General features: G+C 38.9%; 1 protein-coding gene across 11 annotated transcripts in view; it reads left to right on the forward strand.

Annotated features, from left to right (window-relative positions):
* Positions 1 to 13,334, forward strand: part of ATXN2 (ataxin 2) — a 72,941-nt gene that overhangs the window by 15,561 nt on the left and 44,046 nt on the right. For 10 of the 11 annotated variants that reach the window (XM_036277148.1, XM_036277149.1, XM_036277147.1 and 7 more), the window contains 5 exons: positions 2,173 to 2,297; positions 7,871 to 7,962; positions 8,434 to 8,631; positions 9,978 to 10,156; positions 12,023 to 12,232. In XM_036277148.1, coding sequence (XP_036133041.1) covers positions 2,173 to 2,297; positions 7,871 to 7,962; positions 8,434 to 8,631; positions 9,978 to 10,156; positions 12,023 to 12,232 — 804 coding nt within the window. The remainder of the gene's footprint in view (positions 1 to 2,172; positions 2,298 to 7,870; positions 7,963 to 8,433; positions 8,632 to 9,977; positions 10,157 to 12,022; positions 12,233 to 13,334) is intronic. The other variant, XM_036277150.1, reaches the window with a different exon arrangement.

A 13,334-nucleotide genomic window follows, 5' to 3' on the forward strand; every position in this document is an offset into this window, starting at 1 on the left:
ATGTGAATGGTTAATTCCTTTTATAAGATTGATATTATAAACACAAGATTTAAGATAAAAATACAGTATTGAAAAAAATAGATTATTTAATAAATGGCCTTTTTCTACAACCTAAACTCTGATCAGCAGAGTAAAACTTGGTTCAGTGAAGTTTACTTTTTTACCTCAGCTCCCACTGAGGGAGCCTTTCTGTTTTGTTTAGAATAATACTGATAAAAGTACATTTAAGTTATTTATTTATTTTTTTGTATATTTCAATTTCAAGATAGCTTGGCTCAGTTTCTAGTCTTTCTAAATACTTTGCCATACATATGCACACATACCTGCAGTGAGAAAAAATCCATTTACGTGGTTTTGTTAAAAAAAGTCTCTTACTGCTTTGAACTTTAATTTTGTGAATAAAAATAATGCTATTTTTAATACTGAGTTTCTAAGTGTATGCTTTATTCACATAAACATGCTTTTCAAAAATTAGTGTGATTAAAACATTAACAGGATCTTAACTATAAATTAATAATCCTGTTGCTTCTTGTGGAAGATAACATGACTGGTTTGGAATTTTCCTGTAGTCTAGTTTTGTGAAAATTAAACTAGGAAATTTCAGCATCCTAATGTAAGTTGTTATTTTATGTTATTTGAGCATTTCACATTCTTGAAACAACACATGGCAAAATTAGTTTTTACCAAGAATTTGTCTAACTTTAAGAAGATACAGAGTAGGGTTTGACTCGGGCAGGTGTCATGTAAAGAAAGTTTTCAGGACCGTCAGTGGCTTCCAGTGGAAGGTGGCACTATGAGGACAGCGTCAGTCTGCTAGAGTCTGTTAGAAATTTTCCAAAATGCAGGCATCTTCTCGTGGAGATTCCGTCCCACTCCCACCCGTAGCGTGCGGCTCTGGGGACCTGTGTACACTCTTGGCTCTTTTAATTGCTAGCAGTGGGAATTGTGCTATTGGTGAGAGCTAGCAGCAAGCCCATTAGTGCAACTATGCTTTTATTTTCCATCACCCCTAGTTGGGGATGAGAAGGAGGTAAGAGCTAGTTAGGCTTGTAGTGCCATCCCTAAATTTCTGGCACGAGTTCTTGACATCACCTTGCCTACCAGGGAACCGATAATAGAGAAGCAGAACCAAATAAAGAATCCCTCTGGAATTGGCTCTTTGGAAGGAGACACTGCTATTGATTCTTTTCTTCTTCTTTGGTGGCAGCTTGCAGTAGGGGTGAGGGCACAATGACTGGGAGCCAGCACCCTCTAGCAGAGCCAGATCAGCAGAAGTATCACTACCTAGCCCTGTGCTAGGTGATACCCGATGGGTCCAGCCATTTAAATGCAAACCTTTATCTCCAAGGCATTTTCTAACACTGTTGTGGCCCAAGTGTACCTTTATGTGGCTGAGTCCTGACTCCCAGCTAGAGAAAAATACTCTCTGCTGGATAGCTGCTGCAGGCGGTTCCTGTCAGCTGAGCATAGTGATGCCATGTCACATTCACCAGCTAGTGCTCCTTAGTAACATCAGCAGCAGGGATGAGGACACAGGTGAGAAAGAATTGGTAGGAAATTCAGATAGGCCTGTCATGTGACCCTTCTGGGAACAGGTAACACTCTAGGGCCTGAACTTGTAACAGAGTAGCTGTAGGGAAAAATGGGTTCTGTGAAGGGATGGGTCACTTATAATAGCTTTAGTTACTAATGGTAAGAGTATGTTAGGATACTAATGTGTGCATATCATATAGACATAGGTTCAAAAAGTTAAAAAATCTTGCCATGTTTGGCTCCAGGAGCTCTGTGGGTATCTCTAATTTCTATGTTTGTTAAACAAAAGAGATCTTATTTTAGGTGGATAGATAGAAATTTTCTAGATTACTTCTAAAACACAAAGTAATTATTTTTCATGTAGTTTAATGACTTGTGAACACATGAAAACATTTCATGTGGCTTAAAATTATATAGGAAAACATCTTTGTTAATAATTATCTATGATGCCAATTAAGTTTTTGAAGGTTATAGTATTAGAAGCATTAGACATCTGAAAGCAAACCATTAATGAGTGTTACTCCTTCTGTATTAGAAATTCCCTTTTCATAATTACTTTTTAACATACATCTATGTGTGTATAGTATGATCCATTGTCTGGTGGTTGTATGATCTTTCAACCAAAAACATCCTTTGCAGATGCTTTTACTGACTCTGCTATCAGTGCTAAAGTGAATGGTGAACACAAAGAGAAGGACCTGGAGCCCTGGGATGCAGGTGAACTCACTACCAATGAGGAACTAGAAGCTTTGGAAAATGACGTCGTAAGTAAAATCTTTGGATTAGTATCAGACGATGACCATATGACGTGGTATAACATCTCGTCACTTGGTTTTAATTTAAGTATGTTGTTGTTGTAAGTATATTTAAAGCAGCAGTTTTATTGTGTAAATATAGACTGCTGTCTGTATCCTACCCCCACCCTAGGGGAGTAAATACAGAAATATGTTTCTTTGTGATGCTTATGAATTATTCTATGTTTTTAAAGTAAGTCATAATAAACAACTTAAAATTTTAACGCATGGGAAACGGGAAATGCTAGTATATTTTGCTTTGAGTGCTCTGCCCCAATGAGGCAGCCCAAAGCAAGTGGTATATGGTATCTTAATTATCTGTTGACTTTAGGTGAGGTCAGAGTATTACTTTTAGGCTTGTCTGAAGAAGTAGTACTAATTATTAAGGCATGTAGTTAGGTATTAGAATTAAAGCAACAAGTAAATTTCTCTAAGTTAGATTGTTCTACACAAAAATCTATTTATAAAAAAGCCTCTTGGCAAATATTTTTACTTTTCCTGTAACATATCATCTATAAATCAAATGCTTAATAAAAACTATCTTAGGATTCTGTAAATAAATTTCCTAAACTGTAGAAATAGAAAGCAAAGTTTCTTGCCAAAAATTAGTGTTTAGAAAAATTTGAATTCAATGAAGAATCTTCCTTTTAACATTACAGAAATGTCTTTATAACAGATCTGGCCTGACCGGTGTGGCTCAGTGGATTGAGTTGCCCCATACACTGAGAGGCCGCCAGTTCAGTGACCTGCCAGGGCAAATGCCCAGGTTGTGGGCTCGATCCCCAGTATGGGTCATGCAGGAGGCAGCCAATTGATGTTTCTCTCTCTCTCCCCCTCTCCCTTCCTGTATCTAAAAAAAATCAGTAAAAATATTTAAAAAAAAATAAACTAATTTGTGTTTTATCTTTAAGTCATTGTTTACTTATAAATACAAAGAAAACACATCATTATTTGGAAATATATAGGCAACACATCACTACTAATTTTCACACTTTAAAGAATCATATAACCTAACATGAAGGTTCTTAGGTCTGTGCAGCACATCACCTGTGTGGAGGACATAGAGCAGCAGGTACACATTTTAGTGATAGTGAGGCAGAAACAAGATAAAGGCTTTCTAGAGAGCATTCTTGCAATATCTTATCAAAATTTAAAATACACATACACTTTGATCTAGCAATTCTACCTCTGAGAATTTATTTTTGCCCTAATATATTCATAAGACATGAATGTAATTATGTATGAGGATTTTTTTGTAGCCATTTCTGGTAGTGAAATATTGGCTACATCCTTACTATCTAGGGTGTCGATTGGGTAGATATATTGTACCTTCATTTTTTTAAATTATATCTTTATTGTTGAATGTATTACAGATGTTCCTCATTTTTCCCCCATTGAGCCCCCTCCTTCCCCCCCCCCCACCTTTGCCCATGCTGTTGTCTGTGTTCATTGGTTATGCATATATGCATATAAGTTCTTTGGTTTATTTCTTCCCACCCCCCAACCCCCCTTCCCTTTGAGGTTTGTCAGTCTAGCAACCAATCCCTTCACCTTTTTCACCCATTCCCCCAACCCCCCTCCCATCTGGCAACCAACAAAATGTTCTCTGTATCTATGAGAATGTTTCTGTTCTGCTTGCTCATTTTGTGGATTCAGTTGTTGATAGCTGTGTATTCATTGCCATTTTGTTTGTTCATATTTTTTATCTTCAAGAAGACCCTTCAACATTTCATATAATGTTTGGTGGTGATGAACTCCTTTAGCTTTTCCTTGTCTGGGAAACTCTTTATATGACCATCAATTCCAAATGACATCTTTGCAGGATAGAGTAATCTTGGTTGTAGGTTCTTGCTTTATCACTCTGAATATTTCTTGCCACTCCCTTCTGGCTTGCAAAGTGTTTTTTGAGAAATCAGCTGACAGTCTAATGGGAACTCCCTTGTAGGTAACTGCTTTTCTCTTGCTGCTTTTAAGATTCTTTCTTTGTCTTGAACCTTTTGCATTTTGATGATGGTGTGTCTTGGTGTGGCCCTCTTGGGGTTCATCTTGTTTGGGACTCTCTGTGCTTCCTGGATGTGTATGTCTATTTCCTTCACCAAGTTAGGGAAGTTTTCTGCCATTATTGTTTCAAATAGGTTTTTGATTTCTTGTTCTCTCTCTTCTCCTTCTGGCACCCCCAAGATGCGAATGTTGGCATGCTTGAAGTTGTCCCAGAGGCTCCTTACACTATCCTCATTTTTTTTTTTAATTCTTTTTTTCTTTTTGCTGTTCTGATTGGGTGTTTTTTGCTTCCTTATATTCCAAATCGATGGTTTGCTTCTTGGCCTTACCTACTCTACTATTGAATCTGTGTAAATTATTTTTATTTCAGTTAGTGCCTCCTTCATTTCTGACTGGTCCTTTTTTATGCTCTTAAGGCCCTCCCTAAGTTTGCTGAGGTTCTCACTAAGTTCATTGAGCATCTTTATAAGCAGTATTTTGAACTCAGCATCTGTTAGGTTGCTTATCTCCATTTTGCTTAGTCCTTTTCCTGGGGTTTTGTTCTGTTCTTTTATTTGGGACCTGTTTCTTTTTCTCCTCATTTTGGCTGCCACCCTGTGTTTGTTTCTATGTATTACTTAACTGAGAGGTAGGGGGCTAGCTGAGACCAGATGCTGCTTGTTTGAAAGAATTTAGGAAAACCTGAAGCAGGATCCAAGACAGGCCAATCCTATGGTTAAGTAACTGGCAACAGCTTGGGTGGGCCTGAAAGTTGGGTGGGGCGGGGCCTCAGGGAATCACCAGGGCGGGGCTACCAGTGTGAGCCAGGTTGCTGGAGTCCCAGATATGGCAGCTGTCTGCCGCCCCAGGGAAGGGCTCACCAAAGGAACAAAGGCCTCTGGCAGCACGTTTGTCCAGGAGAAAGCCCCCTCTCCAGCCCTCCCTCCAGTGCCAAACAGCTCAGTTCTTCCCTGTATGTCTCTGGTGCCCCTCGAGCTGCCTCCCCTCCAAGCTTAGAGGGAGTGAGTCTGATAAGTCTGTGCGCAGGCCCTTTAAGGAGCTGCCTGGTGCTCCAGCCGCCTCAGCCTCCCTGAGCCTCAGTTCCCGCTGGTTTTTCCAGCCAGAAGTGATAGGGATTTTCCTGGCACTGGAACCTGAGCAGGGCACCTGGTGTGGGACAGGGACCACTCAGTCCTTAGGGAGGACCTTCCCAGCCAAGGTATCCTTGTGCTTTTTATCCCCCACACTTGGGACCAGCCCGTCTGCCTCCGCCCCTCCTACCAGTCTCGTGTGCTGCTGCTTTAATTTTGTAGTTGTAGGACTTCCATTCAGCTCGATTTCAGGCTGTTCTGAATGATGGTTGTTCTGTAGTTTAGTTGTAATTTTGATGAGGTCGTGGGAGGAAGCAATACCGCATTTACCTATGCTGCCATCTTGACCCGAAGTCTATTGTACCTTCTTCATTCAATTGAAATACTATATGTCCACTAAAAGAATGGTATTTTGATATGGAAAGATCTGTAAGGCTTCATAAAAGAAAATGCGAGTTGCAGAACAAGAAGATTCTATTTGAATTTTTTTAAAAAGAAAGCCATTTGTGTGTGTGTGTGTGTGTTTTTTTATCCTACCTGAGGACATTTTTCCATTTTTTGTTCAGATAGAGTGGTAGGGAGAGAGAGAGACATTCGACGTGAAAGAGACACATCAAGTGACTGACACCCACCCAACCCAACCAGGGCCGGGGACAAACTGCAACCGAGGTACGCGCCCTTAGCGGGAACCGAACCCGGGTCTCTCTGGACCACAGGCCGACGCTCTAACCACTAAGCCACACTGGCCAGGGCGCTAATTATATTTTTATATGTTCATAGAGACTGTCTGGATTATGCCCAAGAAGTTGTTAGTAGTGATTATGCACACTTGGATTAGAAGATGTTTACCCGGGCATGTGTCCTGACCAGGAATCATACAGGACCTCTCAGTCCATGGGACAACACTCATTCTACTGAGCCACACCATCCAGGCAGAAGACATTTACTTTTTTTTTACTTTACTTTTTTTTTCTTTATTGATTTTACAGAGAGAGGAAGGGAGAAGGAGAGAGAGAGAGAGACACATCTATGAGAGAGAACATCGATTGGCCACCTCCTGCATGCCCCCACTGGGGATCGGGCCGCAACCTGGGCATATGTCCTGACCGGGAATCGAACGGGTGACCTCTTGGTGCATGGGTCGATGCTCAGCCACTGAGCCACACTGGCCGGACAGAAGACATTTTCTTTTTATTGGCTGTTTCTCTGCATGGTTTAGACTTTATAGGGAGTGTATACTACTTCAGTAATTTTAAAGCCTTCATAGGTTTCTGTCCATGTGTTAGGCCTAAGGAGTTGCTTTACTGGTAGAATTACATTATAGTTTTATCTGGAATAGCACAGAAGGACCCAAGGTTAATAGGTGACCTTAGAGGCAAGCTTTAGTGAAGTTGCCATCAACATTGCTTGAATGATTCTGTGTTCTCTCTTCTGAGATTGGTAACGGTTATGTACTATCTTTTGGCCCTTTCTACCAGTCAGGTTTTAAAAGGTGAGTTGAAACAATAGAAAAACCATTACCCAGACATTAATATTCACCAGTGAAGATTCTTCCTGCCTCTCCCCTGACTGATTGATTCTTAACAGATTAAAAAATGTAGGTTAGCTCTAGTAGGGCTGTGTACTTGCTTAGAGCATTGACCCAGTATGCCAAGGTTGCAGGTTCGATCCCCGGTCAGGGCACATATAAGAATAAACCAATAAATGCATAAATAAGTAGAACAACAAATCCATATTTTTCTCTTAATAAATAAAAAACTTTATAAAAATGGAGCTTAGCTTTTGAGAATGGTAGTTTTCTCAGAGGTATCTACACTGAGTTTACAGGTTAGGGTTACCAAGACCTAGAATTTCATTGTTGAAGACCCACAGCTAGTAACGGCAAAGCCAGCTATTAAGCCTAGCTCTTGTGACCTTTCTGATGACCGCCTGCTCACTCTGTCATGCCGCGTTCTCTTCGAGCATGCCCAGGAGAATGGGGAGGATGGCAGGGCGAGTGCGCTGCCCCACCTCGAAGCAGGGCGACAGCAGGTAGCGCTTCCCCTTTCCTCTCCCGAAACTCCGACACTGGTTGTGGCTGCCGGAGGGCCTCTGCCTTGCAGAGCCGACAGTCGTCCACTCGAGGTTTCCAGTGAATGCCCTGCAGAAAGATGGTGGCTATTTGGGTAGGGAGAGGAGTGAATCCTGACCTAAGGGCTCATATTTCATGAAGTAACTGGTATGTTCTAAACGTTTACTAATAACCTCTCAAATAATTGTTTTATATAGTTATTTACCAACTTGTAGGGCCTGATACAGAAGACAATTTTTTTCTGAAAACATTTCTAAAGGAAAAATTTGCCTGTTTTTTTTAATTTGTTAGATTGTGCTAGTATAGTAAGGTAGATATTGTTAATGCAGATATTGATTATAACTGAGTTAAAGAAGACAAATACTTTGTCATTTTGAAAAATGAGCTTCATTTTCTTCTAGTCTAATGGATGGGATCCCAATGATATGTTTCGATATAATGAAGAAAATTATGGTGTAGTGTCTACATATGATAGCAGTTTATCTTCATATACGTAAGTTTAAAAAGTTTGCTTTTATTTGAGTGCATTTGTCTTTGTCATCAACTTAAATTTGTGATGTTGAATACATATTCTGTTGGATTTTAAATTAAACAATTCTGTGAAAGCATTATCCTGTTACTACTGAAATGATAAATTCCCATTAAAACATGTAGTTTACCTATACTCTAAATTATGCTTTAAGCAAATTTTATTTTTTTGTTTTTAAGTTGTAAAAACTAATTTGCAAGTGTAGAAGTTATGGGGGAATAGTCAATATAACCAGTTGTATAAATACTGTATTCCTCTAGGGATTGGGTAACAATATAATTCAAATTTTGATTTACAAATAAATAGATCACCGCAACTCTCTTACAGTTTTACTAGCATTTTAAACTCTAAATTCCCTTAATAGTTGATTGTGACATATATAAAAACTATGGCTTTAAAATACTCAGTTGGCTTTTTCTTTTCCTTATGTCATAGGGTGCCCTTAGAAAGAGATAATTCGGAAGAATTTTTAAAACGAGAAGCAAGAGCAAACCAATTAGCAGAAGAAATTGAATCAAGTGCCCAGTACAAAGCACGGGTGGCCCTGGAAAATGATGATAGGAGTGAAGAAGAAAAATACACAGCAGTTCAGAGAAATTCCAGCGAACGTGAGGGTCACAGCATAAACACTAGGTATTTAAAGGGAATCATGATGCAGTGTTTTGGATACACAATTCAAGGTCTGTGTGAGAAGTTGTATTATTTATTTCATCTTCCTTTAATGTAGCTTAGGTAGAAAATGCAAATAGAATTGGTTTAAGGTTCTGTTAGAGAAAATATTTGTAGAGCGCCAGTTCTGTGTTGCCAAGTGTTGGATATACCCAGTTAGTGAGCCCAGAACTGGAAGAGCTCATTGAGATCAGATGTGTGTTCAAAGCACCACGAACATGCACAGTGAGGAGGAAGTAGCATAACCTGCAGGGTCAGCGGCAGTGATGTTTTGTGATAGTGTAGTAGATCTGTCTACCACTCAAAGAGAAACGAGAGAGAATTCCTCACATGGTGAAAAGACACGTGAAAGAACCAGCCAGCCGAGGAAAAGGCTGGTTGCGTCACGTGCCTGGAATACAGGGTGAGTGTAGAGAGTGCAGTGGTGGCCGCTGGTGATAGGAGCTGAGGTAGTACAGGACTTCAAATGTCACGTTACAACAGCACCTTGTAGGCAGGGGATGGTGTGAAGGATCTCTGGGACATGGAGACCAGTTAGTGTTTTGAAATAGTTAAAGTGTGAGAACTTGAAAACTAGCCAGACCAGGACTAGCAATAGAAAGGTTAGAAAGACCCGGGGTGATCCTGAGGTTTATTTGATAACTAAGCGGACTTGTGGTTGTACTGGAGATAGAAATGGAGCAAGTTTGAGGGGGAGATACAGCGAGTCCGTTTGTGTAATTTATTGCATTTGAGGGCCTCACAGGTCTTTCATTCATTTATTCGCAAATGTGTTGGAAAGCACCTCCTATATACCTGGTAGCATAAGATATACATCCTATTTCAAGTATCTCATAGCTGAGAGTCTGGTGATTTGAATTAAAGTTTTCAGTGGGAGATGTTGACACTGGGACTGGCGGTGAGGATTTGGGATTCATCAGCGTTATTGATATTTAAGCTATGAAAAACCATGCATAGGCACAGAGAGAAGAGATCTCAGAGAAGACAAAGAGGAAGCTCAGGAAGAAGAAAGTTTCAAGAAGATAGACTGTGATTAATATAATCAGCCATAAAGAAGCCAAGTAGATTAGAATGAATGCACATCAGTTAAACTTCGTGCTCAGGAGGGAGAATCTGCGGGAAAAGAAAGGCCAGAGGCTGGGACTCGGGTTCAGTGGGAGAAAAGGGTTGTCTGGGGTTGAGACACTTTGGTTTCGTGTTTAACCTTTTTATGAAAAAAACAATTCCTTCTGCCTAAATTACTTTTAGGTTTGTTTCATTGGCCTGATATCTGTTAGGATAAAATAATTTAGAAGATCTCTCCTTTTCAGGGAAAATAAATATATTCCTCCTGGACAAAGAAATAGAGAAGTCATATCCTGGGGAAGTGGGAGGCAGAATTCACCACGTATGGGCCAGCCTGGATCGAGCTCCATGCCATCAAGATCCACCTCTCACACTTCAGATTTCAACCCGAATTCTGGTTCAGACCAAAGAGTAGTTAATGGAGGCAAGTATTTTGACCAAATCTATCAAAGTTATTGATCAAGTATATAGCTTTCTAAATGTTTACGTAATTATAAGAATGCACACCTTTAATGATTTCTGTGGAGTAGTTTTCAAAAAGTTATTTAAATTTACCTTGGTGGATATCAGATTAGTAAAAATTAGTATAAATCATTTGAACATATATAGCATGATGAAAAATTCTCATGTATTAAGAGAAAGTGCTAAATTTAACTAAAGAATTCCCTTGGCCAAAAACACTCCACACATAAAAGAAATTGGAAACTTTGGGTAGGTTCTCAATTTAAAAAACACCGGATAGTAAAATTATTTACACAAAATTTAAATGGAAAATCTTATTCTGGGTGAGTGGTTAATATAGATTAATTTACTGTTTGCTTATATATTTATATTCTGCTTGCTTCAAGAAAGGATTTGAGGTGACTTGTTAACCAAGACATGACCAAGAGTTATGTGAAGAAAGTGAAGAATGAAATGTGCTTTTAAAACAATAAAAAAAACTCTTAGTGTAAAGGTGGCTGTTGCACTTTTGCTTAAGTAAAGTAAAAGAAACTTGCATCTTTAGTAGGAAGATTTTTTTTCTACTCTTCCTCTAAGTCTGGATTGAATATAGCTCATAGGTCATGGATCTTTCATCTAAGTCTGATAGCTAGACAGTATGGAAATACTGTAATTAATAATAGTGATATAGTACGTTACTAACTGGAGGGGGGAGAAAGTGAGCAATCAATTTTAGGTATTTAAGTTTGCGAATTTAGGAGGAAAAATAGAGAACACTAAGTTTCCAATTTCATTTGTTTTCATTGAGTCTTTCTCCAGAGTTCCTCTCCAAATGAACACTCTTGAGTATTTTGTAGACTTTGTATTGGGGGTGACATTTCTTTACTCATTGAGTAAAGAATTTCAGTTGTTCATGAACAGAATTTTCAAAGTAAAATACTGGAAGGGGGTTGGGAAGTGTATGATACTCAAGTGTGTGGCAGCCTATGGAGAGGAGACCTGGACTGTTTACTAAGATTAAGGTAAGTGATATGTTGTGTTTACATGTGAGCTGTATTTTGACCTGTGCATATCCATCAGTGTCAGTTTATTTGGTGATGACTGCTCTGTAGTTGCATTGCTTATTAAGCAGTCTCTTAGATTTAGAAAAGTTAAATATCTCTTAGATGAGTAAAAACTGCATAATTATACAAAAGACCCCCCCTTTTGTAATTTGATAAGAATAAAAAAATTTTTTTAAGGCAATCAGTATTAACGTTTGTCACTCCTGTGACTCTAGAAAATAGTAGAAGTAATGTTTTATTTCTACTTGAACTTGTAATGAGATTTCAGACTGAACCTAACGTTCAAGTATAAACTGGAAGAAAATCACAAATGGTTATGAGAAACCTGCATTTTAAATGGGATTTTATAGCTGATGCTTATTTTCATCATGTTTTAAAAGCTAAAACTAATGTAAATCTTATTCCCAAGTTTTGTGATTTATTGTGTGAAGTTATCTAGTATATATTAATATTTCTTTTATTTATTGATTACTGAGAAAGTTACAGAAGTAGGATTGATAGGTAAAGTCTTAACTGTCTTCTTCAGTAGTATGTGTAGATCCTAATTAACCCTTTGGGAACGTGTATTCATTTATACAGACTTAATTTTAAGCAGGTTAAAGTAAAATGTGAATTTATGTCAGTTTAAGTTATGCTAAAACTTATCACAAATCAAATGACTGTCCTCAAAGGGTTAAAATGTACAAGAAATCATTTTTGTCATTTTACTTTTTTTTCTGTTTACTTTTTTCCCTCATTTTTTTCTTTAGTTTTTATACTTTCCTTCATATCATTTGTTCTGTCAGGTGTTCCCTGGCCATCGCCTTGCCCATCTCCTTCCTCCCGCCCACCTTCTCGCTACCAGTCAGGTCCCAACTCTCTTCCACCTCGGGCAGCCACCCCTACACGGCCGCCCTCCAGGCCCCCCTCGCGGCCATCCAGACCCCCGTCTCACCCCTCTGCTCATGGTTCTCCAGCTCCTGTCTCTACTATGCCTAAACGCATGTCTTCAGAAGGTACAATACCACAATTTGTTCATGTTTTTGTTTGTCTTTGTTTAACTCCTATGTGAGTTTATAATTAGAAAAGTTTCCTCTTCATTATTTGATAACCTATAATTTCCGTGTTTTAACTTTAGTTTATTAAAACTATTTCTATTAACCTTTTGTTCGTTAGAGAGAAATTTGATAAAATGCTGTGTGAAGCTATGGACTGTCCTGAATTGTAAGAATGGGGTTTCTCTCTGCCTGGTAATGATGCTCCTTTACAGCCCAGAAGGTTTGCCCCAGATCTTCACCCTTCCAGTTACACCGTATACGGTGGTTCATGGTGAATAGTGAGCTTTCTTCACCCAGTCCTTGACTTATTGTAGAACCTATCATTTTACATCTCCTTGGCCAAGGTACTAGTGAACCTGCCTATTGGTCGTAGGCAAGAGTGGTGATTTAGGGATACTTTCTGAGAGGGACATTCCATGTAGCTGCCTTTGTGTGTCAACCCTTAGATTACAATATTGTTCGGTTTTATGTCTGAGGAATTTAAAAAATTAGCTTTGCAATATTTTATAATGAAAGTCTACTTGAATCTGGAAGAAGTTCTTGATCTAAGATAAAATTGTTAATAAAAACCACTTATGACTTTTAATTTTTATTTTTTATTTTTATTTTTTTATCCTCACCTGAGGACATTTTTCCATTTTTTGTTCAGATAGAGCGGGAGGGAGAGAGAGGAAGAGAGAGAGAGAAACATCGACGTGAAAGGGACACATCGAGTGGCTGCCACCCTCACGACCAACCAGGGCCGGGGACAAACTGCAACCGAGGTACGCGCCCTTAGCGGGAACTGAACCCGGGTCTCTGTACCGCGGGCCGACGCTCCAACCGCTGAGCCAAACCGGCCAGGGCATGACTTAATTTTTAGGGGTTTTTTGGGTGTGTTTTTTTGCCCTTGTCAAAAAAAAAAAAAAGAAAATCCTAATTCACCATTGCTACATATCAAATATATGGATATGTTGTACAGAGGTCACATTTTAACTTAAATGCAGTACATAAATTAAAAACCTGTTTTCTAAATGATAATGTCCTTTTGATCAAGTATTTGTGTTACAGTTTTAATCTG

Source organism: Molossus molossus, unplaced genomic scaffold (assembly GCF_014108415.1).
Source record: "Molossus molossus isolate mMolMol1 unplaced genomic scaffold, mMolMol1.p scaffold_m16_p_22, whole genome shotgun sequence".
In the NCBI taxonomy this organism is placed as follows: Eukaryota; Metazoa; Chordata; class Mammalia; order Chiroptera; family Molossidae; genus Molossus; species Molossus molossus.